Source organism: Panulirus ornatus, chromosome 28 (genome assembly GCF_036320965.1).
Source record: "Panulirus ornatus isolate Po-2019 chromosome 28, ASM3632096v1, whole genome shotgun sequence".
NCBI lineage: Eukaryota > Metazoa > Arthropoda > Malacostraca > Decapoda > Palinuridae > Panulirus > Panulirus ornatus.
Genome location: NC_092251.1, coordinates 19,019,734 through 19,029,743, shown reverse-complemented (window position 1 = coordinate 19,029,743; position 10,010 = coordinate 19,019,734). Strand labels below are relative to the sequence as shown.

Sequence of the window (10,010 nt, the reverse complement as noted above, 5' to 3'; positions counted from 1 at the left end):
AACACCCTCGAGACCGCTGTGCTCCTAAACATATCCACCTTTGCCCTCCCGAAGAGTGAGCTATTTTTTCCACACATTCTTCTCTCTCTCTCTCTCTCTCTCTCTCTCTCTCTCTCTCTCTCTCTCTCTCTCTCTCTCTCTCTCTCTCTCTCTCTCTCTCTCTCTCTCTCTCATCTGCTACTGATTTCAGAAGTGTTCATGCAAGACGGGAGGATTTCCCCTCCCACTCCTCCCGCCCCTCTTCGCGGGAAGATCTTGACCGTCACAAGACAAGCGACTCCTCTGCGTCACAGGGTGACTCAGCGTCAGCGGATATGCTGAAGTTGGCTCACTGGACGGCAAGGAGCAGGAGGAGGACAGTACCTCTCTGGTCTTCGCCACTACTGGATGTGGAACTACTAGAGGCAGTGCTGGAGAGAGTGTACGCCTCAGACGCAGTGTTGGAGAAAGTACAGGCTTCGGGCGCACTGTTGGAGAAAGTACAGGCTTCGGGCGCAGTGTTGGAGAAAGTATAGGCTTCAGGCGAAGTATTAGAGAAAGTACAGACATCAGGCGCACTGTTGGAGAAATTACAGGCTTCAGACGCAGTGTTGGAGAAAGTACAGGCTTCAGACGCAGTGTTGGAGAAAGTACAGGCTTCAGGAGCAGTGTTGGAGAAAGTACAGGCTTCAGGCGCACTGTTGGAGAAAGTATAGGCTTCAGGCGTAGGTGTGATGGAGACCCTCACCAGCATGATATGGCTGCTGCTCCTCCTGCAGCCTCTGGGCACATTCGCCTCCAACAAACAACCTCACCAACTCAGGCGTAAGAATTATCTACAGTTTCCTGTCTGGTGTTGTACATAGCATCACTGAGAAGTGAGTAATCATGGTACATAGCATCATTGAGAAGTGAGTAATCATGGTACATAGCATCACTGAGAAGTGAGTAATCATGGTACATAGCATCATTGATAAGTGAGTAATCATGGTACATAGCATCACTGAGAAGTGAGTAATCATGGTACATAGCATCATTGAGAAGTGAGTAATCATGGTACATAGCATCACTGAGAAGTGAGTAATCATGGTACATAGCATCATTGAGAAGTGAGTAATCATGGTACATAGCATCATTGAGAAGTGAGTAATCATGGTACATAGCATCACTGAGGAGTGAGTAATCATGGTACATAGCATCACTGAGAAGTGAGTAATCATGGTACATAGCATCATTGAGAAGTGAGTAATCATGGTACATAGCATCATTGAGAAGTGAGTAATCATGGTACATAGCATCACTGAGGAGTGAGTAATCATGGTACATAGCATCATTGAGAAGTGAGTAATCATGGTACATAGCATCACTGAGAAGTGAGTAATCATGGTACATAGCATCACTGAGGAGTGAGTAATCATGGTACATAGCATCATTGATAAGTGAGTAATCATGGTACATAGCATCATTGAGAAGTGAGTAATCATGGTACATAGCATCATTGAGAAGTGAGTAATCATGGTACATAGCATCATTGAGAAGTGAGTAATCATGGTACATAGCATCACTGAGGAGTGAGTAATCATGGTACATAGCATCATTGAGAAGTGAGTAATCATGGTACATAGCATCATTGAGAAGTGAGTAATCATGGTACATAGCATCATTGAGAAGTGAGTAATCATGGTACATAGCATCACTGAGAAGTGAGTAATCATGGTACATAGCATCATTGATAAGTGAGTAATCATGGTACATAGCATCATTGAGAAGTGAGTAATCATGGTACATAGCATCATTGATAAGTGAGTAATCATGGTACATAGCATCATTGAGAAGTGAGTAATCATGGTACATAGCATCACTGAGAAGTGAGTAATCATGGTACATAGCATCATTGATAAGTGAGTAATCATGGTACATAGCATCATTGAGAAGTGAGTAATCATGGTACATAGCATCATTGAGAAGTGAGTAATCATGGTACATAGCATCATTGAGAAGTGAGTAATCATGGTACATAGCATCATTGATAAGTGAGTAATCATGGTACATAGCATCATTGATAAGTGAGTAATCATGGTACATAGCATCATTGAGAAGTGAGTAATCATGAGATTGCTATTACGACTAATGAGAAAGGGAGTGATCATAAGGTCTCCACTGACAAATGAGGAGAGTAATCCTGTGGTCTCTATAATACCTGACCTAGAGAGAGTAATCCTGCGGTCTTTGTAATACCGAATCTGAAGTGAGTAATCAGCAGTCTCTGTATTACTATATATGAAGAGAGTAATCATGTGGTTTCTACAGCACATAAGAGGGGAGTAATCATACGGTTTCTGATGAGAGATGAAGCGGGAGTAAACATACGGTCTCTCACGAGAGATGAAGCGGGAGTAAACATACGGTCTCTAACGAGAGATGAAGCGGGAGTAATCATACGGTTTCTGATGAGAGATGAAGCGGGAGTAAACATACGGTCTCTCACGAGAGATGAAGCGGGAGTAAACATACGGTCTCTAACGAGAGATGAAGCGGGAGTAATCATACGGTCTCTAACGAGAGATGAGGCGGGAGTAATCATACGGTCTCTAACGAGAGATGAGGCGGGAGTAAACATACGGTCTCTAACGAGAGATGAAGCGGGAGTAAACATACGGTCTCTAACGAGAGATGAAGCGGGAGTAATCATACGGTCTCTAACGAGAGATGAAGCGGGAGTAAACATACGGTCTCTAACGAGAGATGAAGCGGGAGTAAACATACGGTCTCTAACGAGAGACGAAGCGGGAGTAAACATACGGTCTCTAACGAGAGACGAAGCGGGAGTAAACATACGGTCTCTAACGAGAGATGAAGCGGGAGTAAACATACGGTCTCTAACGAGAGATGAAGCGGGAGTAAACATACGGTCTCTAACGAGAGATGAAGCGGGAGTAATCATACGGTCTCTAACGAGAGATGAAGCGGGAGTAATCATACGGTCTCTAACGAGAGATGAAGCGGGAGTAATCATACGGTCTGTAACGAGAGATGAAGCGGGAGTAATCATACGGTCTGTAACGAGAGATGAAGCGGGAGTAATCATACGGTCTGTAACGAGAGATGAAGCGGGAGTAATCATACGGTGTCCGGGGTTGATAGAGGAAAGGTGGCAATATGGCCTCTAATGACAAATGAGAAGTGTGTAATCATGTGGTTTTTAAAAACAAATGAAGAAGAAGTAATCAGGTGTTCTCTAATTTCAAATGAGACGAGAGTTATCATTTAGTTCTTCCAGATGAATGAGATGGTAGTAATCATAATGAGGAGGGAGTAATCATGTGGTCTCTAACAACAAATATGAAGGTTGTAATCATATGATCCTAAGCCTCAAGTTAAGTTCTAGTAATCATGTAATTCTTAAAGACAAAAGAGAAGGGAGTAATCATGTTGGGTCTAGCCTGGGAGTAATCATGTTGGGTCTAACGTGGAATTAATCATGTGGGGTCTAGCCTGGGAGTAATCATGTTGGGTCTAGCCTGGGAGTAATCATGTTGGGTCTAACGTGGAATTAATCATGTGGGGTCTAGCCTGGGAGTAATCATGTTGGGTCTAGCCTGGGAGTAATCATGTTGGGTCTAGCCTGGGAGTAATCATGTTGGGTCTAGCCTGGGAGTAATCATGTTGGGTCTAGCCTGGGAGTAATCATGTTGGGTCTAGCCTGGGAGTAATCATGTTGGGTCTAGCCTGGGAGTAATCATGTTGGGTCTAGCCTGGGAGTAATCATGTTGGGTCTAGCCTGGGAGTAATCATGTTGGGTCTAGCCTGGGAGTAATCATGTTGGGTCTAGCCTGGGAGTAATCATGTTGTCTTAGCTTCAAATGAGGCGGTTGTAATCATTTGGTTCCTAAACACAAATGAAAATGTGGTGATCATGTGGTCTCTGCTGGTAAATGAAGAGAGAGTAAATATATTGATACACTAACATCAGATAATGAAATTCATGATCATCATTGTCTTACAGTAAGTACCATGAAGTTCATAGTTAACAATCGTACTACGCTGATGGTTGTTATTGCATCTACGTAGCTGTTGCGCCTGAATTTGGCAACACATGGGCTCAACGCCTTCCTTGAGAGCGTATTTGTCTTATACATTGGCCTTAAAACTATAGCAATAAGTCAGTTATTCACTATGAGAATGTCAGGTTATCTGTCTGTTTGTTGGTGTATGTTTGATCCCTCGACGCTTGCTGTCCTGGGCGTCAGAGTATTCGAACCTTCCTTAACTTGTTTCCCTGAATATGTTCCCGGCTGTTCCTACAGCGTGTCGGATCCCTTAGTTAGTGTTGGTGGTGTGTATGCACCCTCCAGGGAGGCGCTACCGTCTGGGTAGTTGTAAGGGCGTTCTGCAGTTGAAAGAGATGCGGTGAATTACATGATGAAGGAAGGAACGTTTGTAAAGATAGTGTTTATGTTCTATATCAAAGCCAAATACACCATCTATTTTTTGATGTTAGCTGAGATGGTACCAGCTCTCAAGGCCACCTCATTGATGACATAGAGAGAGAGAGAGAGAGAGAGAGAGAGAGAGAGAGAGAGAGAGAGAGAGAGAGAGAGAGAGAGAGAGAGAGAGAGACTATTGACATGAATAAGAGCAAGGTTATTAAGTTCAGCAGGGTTGAGGCACAGGTTAATTGGGATGTAAGCTTGAATGGAGAGAAATTGGAGGAAGTGAAGTGTGTTAGATATCTGGGAGTGGGCTTAGCAGCGGATGGAACCATGGAAGAGGAAGTGAGTCATAGGGTGGGGAAGGGGGCGAAGGTTCTGGGAGCGATGAAGAATATGAAGAATGTGTGCAAGGAGAGAACGTTATCTTGGAGAGTAAAAAGGGATATGCTTGAAGGAATAGTGGTTCCAAGAACATTGCATGGCTACGAAGCATTGGCTATAGATAGGGTTGTACGGAGGACGGTGGATGTGTTGGAAATGAAATGTTTGAGGACAATATGTGGTGTGAGGTGGTTTGATCAAGTAATGAAAGTGTAAGAAAGGTGTGTAGTTGTAGAAAGAGCGTAGCTGATAAGCAGAAGAGGATGTGTTGAAACTGTCTGGACATATGAAGAGAATGTATGCGTGTATATATATATATATATATATATATATATATATATATATATATATATATATATATATATATATATATATATATATATATATATATATATATTTTTTTTTTTTTTTTTTTTTTCAAACTATTCTCCATTTCCCGCATATATATATATATATATATATATATATATATATATATATATATATATATATATATATATATATATATATATATATATATATATATATATATATATATATATATATATATATATATATATACACTAGACAAGTACAAACACGACATTTCGCGTTCTAACTGTTATTCTAGATAAGTTCGTGTAACGTTCTCTCTGGCGTGTGTGAGGTGTTAACTGTAGTTAGTTATCATCATCAACTAATCTATGGAAACGATCAGTGACGATCTTTCTCTCCAGGATGTACAATACTCCACATGGAGAACGCTGATGGATGGCTCTTCTCCTTTGGCGAGTCGCCGCTTATCCAAGGCTGGGTCAGGCATGAGGACGAAGACCCGGGTTTCATCGTCGACCTCGAAGGTTCCCTGCCACTGGAAGTATCCCTGGCCAGCCCAGGGACGTGGCATGAGATCAATATCCATCAACCGGTTAGTACGACGCTGGACAGACTCAGATTTTGGTTATTGTTCCAGTTGGATATTCTCAATACTGATGTAAAGTCAGATTAAAAGCTTTACTCTGAAGACTTTCTTGTAACGGCTGTTCTCACGTGTCATCATTCAGTTTGTGTCCGGACACCATGAAGTGAGGATTCCCAGCCTGGATATCACTTTGCTGTCATCAAATGAGTCTCAACCCCTGAGGGAGGTGCGGGTCACCAGCAGCAAGCTGGTCATGTGGTCATTCTGCGAGCCTGAGTTTTTCCTCGGTAAGTCCAGCTCCTGGAACGCAAGAGGATTCAACACCTCAGCTTTCCTCTTCGTCGCCTTAAGTCTCCTCTGATCCCACGAGCAATTTCCTCCACAAGATATCCCACCAAGATTGACTTTCTTGAGGCATTCCTCTCCTCCACTGCCTTTGACGGGGATTATAGTTTGTCAGTGACCATAATTACGTGATTGTTCTTGTTAAAATGAAGGTTTTTTGTTACAATTTTTTTTCTGCTTGCCTCTTAAGGAGCACAAGAATATTTATGATAATCTCCCCAGGCACGACTGCCGGTAAGGGAATGGCCTCCACAGACGAGCGCAACAACTACTTCCTCCTAATTCTCATCCTTCTGATTGTTGCTACCATCATCGCTCTTCTGGCCTCCGTGTGCGCGGTCATCGAGCATCACAGATACAAACAACTGGTGAAGTAAAGAGGTAAGTTGAGTAGGTCTGAAAGACGCTTGCTCTGGGGTAAGGTAGGCCTGAGTGCGAAGCGTTGCAGTTACTGATGGATGATATACTCCAGTGGGGTAGGGTTGACCTGGGTCACTGATGAAGTGGACTGGAGTAGACCTGAGTCAGTGTTGGTGAGGGGTAGGGTTGACCTGGGTCACTGACGAAGGGGACTGGAGTAGACCTGAGTCAGGGAGGGTGAAGTAAACCTGAGGCAGTGTTGGTGAGGGGTAGGGTTGACCTGGGTCACTGATGAAGTGGACTGGAGTAGACCTGAGTCAGTGTTGGTAAGGGGTAGGGTTGACCTGGGTCACTGACGAAGGGGACTGGAGTAGACCTGAGTCAGGGAGGGTGAAGTAAACCTGAGGCAGTGTTGGTGAGGGGTAGGGTTGACCTGGGTCACTGATGGAGTGGACTGGAGTAGACCTGAGTCAGTGTTGGTGAGGGGTAGGGTTGACCTGGGTCACTGACGAAGGGGACCGGAGTAGACCTGAGTCAGGGAGGGTGAAGTAAACCTGAGGCAGTGTTGGTGAGGGGTAGGGTTGACCTGGGTCACTGATGGAGTGGAGTGGAGTAAACTTGATGAGGTTGTCCTAGGCCACCAATGGCTGGGGATGAAGATGACACCATTGCTATGCAGGTATAGCGCGATGTGGACTTGATACCTCAGTCCCTCCTCCAAGAACATGAAACTGTGGAATTCAGTTGTTTATCAACAATGGCTCATATGAGATGATCTTGCATAGAGAAACTGGCTTTGTACAATGTATGTGAGGTCAGGATGGGATTAGATAACAAATGCAGCTTCACTCACAAAATATAGATTTCATTCGAGTAAATCACTATAAAGAATATGTTCCATTAGCATCTGAATGTATTTATGGAGGCTTACTTTTCAGGAAGCCTTCAAATCTATCCGTCATGTACGAAAATAAGGAAAAGAGCATCAGGGGGCGAGCCTGCGTCTGTTGCGTGAGAGTCGTCGGCCTCTGTTGGCGCAATGTAAACCTATGCACAACAGAGGAGACAGTTTCCATGGCCGTCCACAGAACCTGAAGCCTACAACATTTCATCATAAACAGACACTGGAAGTATACGAAGCGCTATCCAAAATTCCCCAAAGAAGAAAAAGGGAAATAATCCTTACACTTACTATGTCAGCAGGTTATTCTGTTCTCTTATTTACATACTCTTCAGACATATCATAATAGTGACAAGGAATCACTCCAGATCCTAACACTAGCGTTCGAGTCTATTCAATGGAATCGAAACAACTTATTTACAACCCTTTTGAACTTGTTACGGTCTCCTTGTAGAGATGCGTATGATACACAACAGTTGAGACAAATCTGTTCATTTATGTCCAATGTATCCGATATGTTTGTGAAATTATAGCGAAGTTTGATCAGTTCTATATATCTACCAGGAAGAGAAATGTCTTAGCAATGCGAATGATACTTTGATGTTCACTTGACACACAGCATATCTTCACCACCCCTGGATTTCTGCATTACAGTAAAATGTGCCAAACTTCAGTGCCAATATCGCATTGATGACCTCCCAGACGGGATGAGGGTATTTAGAAAGACATAGTTAGTCATTACGTAGGACGCACAAACGAGCAGAGAAAATGTAAAATCTTGTGAACCTGTTCTCACAGAGCAGAGGACTGATGGTAGCCATCTGGAGACATTCCATGCTAGACTTCCTTGAATGTCACAAGAAAGTGTATACACATGTACAATAAAAAGACTATCAACACTGCATTTTTAGCTATTTTATTTATATTTCGTTGTTTGCCCAGGTGGGAACCGCCATAATATATTTCGTTGTTCACCCGCGTGGGAACTGCCATGATACATTTCGTTGTTTACCCAAGTGGGAAATGCCATGATATATTTCGCTGTTTACCCACATGGGAACTGCCATAATATATTTCCTAAATAAATATATTCTCGTCCAGAACTTTGGTTTGTCTTTCCTGTTTGATGGTGATCTATAAAACGATGATGACATAATAGGCGAAGCCATAGATGTTTAAGATAATTTTTCTTCTTTGGTTATTTGGTCTATCTATCTATTCATTTATCTATCTACCCATCGATCTATTGATTTATCTATCTATCTATCTATCTATCTATCTATCTATCGATCTATGTTCTGAGAGGCGTGCAAAAGAGAGACTCTTGAATGTGAATGTGCTGAAAGGGGCAGCTGGTGGGATGTCTGATCATTATTTGGTGGAGGTGACGGTGAAGACTATTAGAGGTTTTCGGAAAAGAGAAAACGATATTGGTGAGAAGAAGGTCGTAAAAGTAAGTGAGCTTGGAAGAAAAAAAAAAGTCTTTTGTGAAAACATACCAGGAATGATTGCGTTCAGAATGGTAAAAGGTGTGAGTAAATGAAACTTGGAGAATGGGAAGTAGTGCTGGCATTTGCGAGAGATGCTTTTGGCATGCATAAGTTAGGAGATGAGCAGGTTGAAGATGGAAGTGAGTGGTGGTACGACAAAGTGGATTTTCTATTGAAAGAGAGAAGAAAGGGATATGAGAATATATTGAAAGGTACAAGGAAGGAGTGCAAAAGACTGGGAAGTGTATAAGAGAAAGCGGTAAAAGATCACGAGGAGGCTGCAGGGGGGTGAAAAAAGACCGCAATGAGAATCGCGGTAAGCGAATATCAGTAAATAAGGCGTTACGGAAGATTAGTAGAGTGAGAAAAAGAATAGAATGAATGGGAACATTGCTGAAGGGGGCAAATGGGTAAGTGGTAACAGGTACTGACGATGTGAGACGTAGTGAGTAATATGAAGGACTGTTGAATGTGAGTGATGCTAGGTTGGCAGAGGTAGGGGTTTAGGGTCGGGGTGGTGTGCGAGGAAAGTCATAGAAATTGGTTTGGTGATGAGAGAAGAGGTGGAGAAAGCCTTGCGTAAGATGAAATGAGGCAAGGCACCTGGAGGAGATGGCTCTGCAATTGAATTTCTTAAAAAAAAAATGGGGGTTACTGTGTTGTTGATTAAAGATATTCACTGCATGTATGAATCATGGCGAACTGGCTGAGAATTGGCGGAATGCATGTATTGTGTCATTGTCTAAAGGCAAAGGCAGCAAAGGTGAGTGTTCAGCCTATATAGGTGTAATTTTGTTAAGTTTGCCCGATAAATCGTATGGGTGAGCGGTGGTTGAGAGGGTGTACGCATGTCCACAACATCGGACTGGGGAGGAACAGAGTCGTATCCAGAGTGCTACAGGATGTATGGATCAAGGGTTTGTTTTAAAGAATACGTGTGAGGAAATAGAGAAACAGGAAAATTTGTATTTGGCATTTATGGATTTGGAGAAAGCATATGATAGGGTTGATAGAGATGCTTTGTGGAAATTCTGACGAATATATACGGTGTGGGAGGAAAGCTAATAGAAGTAATGAGAAGTTCTTATCAAGGGCGTAAGAAAAGAGAATGGTGGGTTCAGGGTAAAGGTATATTTGCGGCAGCTTAATCTGTTTATGATTAGGGTGGTGAGGGAGGTAAATGCAAGAGTCTAAGAGATAGGGGCGAGTATGCACTCTGT

At 42.8% G+C, this 10,010-nt stretch overlaps 1 protein-coding gene across 1 annotated transcript; it reads left to right on the top strand.

Annotated features, from left to right (window-relative positions):
* The first annotated feature begins 327 nt into the window (after nt 1-327).
* Nucleotides 328-8,403, top strand: LOC139757734 (uncharacterized). The gene is made up of 5 exons (XM_071678486.1): nt 328-804; nt 5,510-5,700; nt 5,837-5,981; nt 6,262-6,420; nt 7,338-8,403. Exons 1-4 carry the CDS (start codon nt 714-716, stop codon nt 6,414-6,416), a joined length of 582 nt encoding a protein of 193 aa, XP_071534587.1. The 5' UTR covers nt 328-713; the 3' UTR covers nt 6,417-6,420; nt 7,338-8,403.
* The last annotated feature ends 1,607 nt before the right edge of the window (nt 8,404-10,010 follow it).

Coding starts and splice junctions, on each gene's coding strand:
- LOC139757734 (XM_071678486.1), top strand. CDS start 714: ATGGAGACCCTCACCAGCATGATATGGCTGCTGCTCCTCCTGCAGCCT. Junction 805..5,509: donor ACAACCTCACCAACTCAGGC/GTAAGAATTATC, acceptor CTTTCTCTCCAG/GATGTACAATACTCCACATG. Junction 5,701..5,836: donor AGATCAATATCCATCAACCG/GTTAGTACGACG, acceptor GTCATCATTCAG/TTTGTGTCCGGACACCATGA.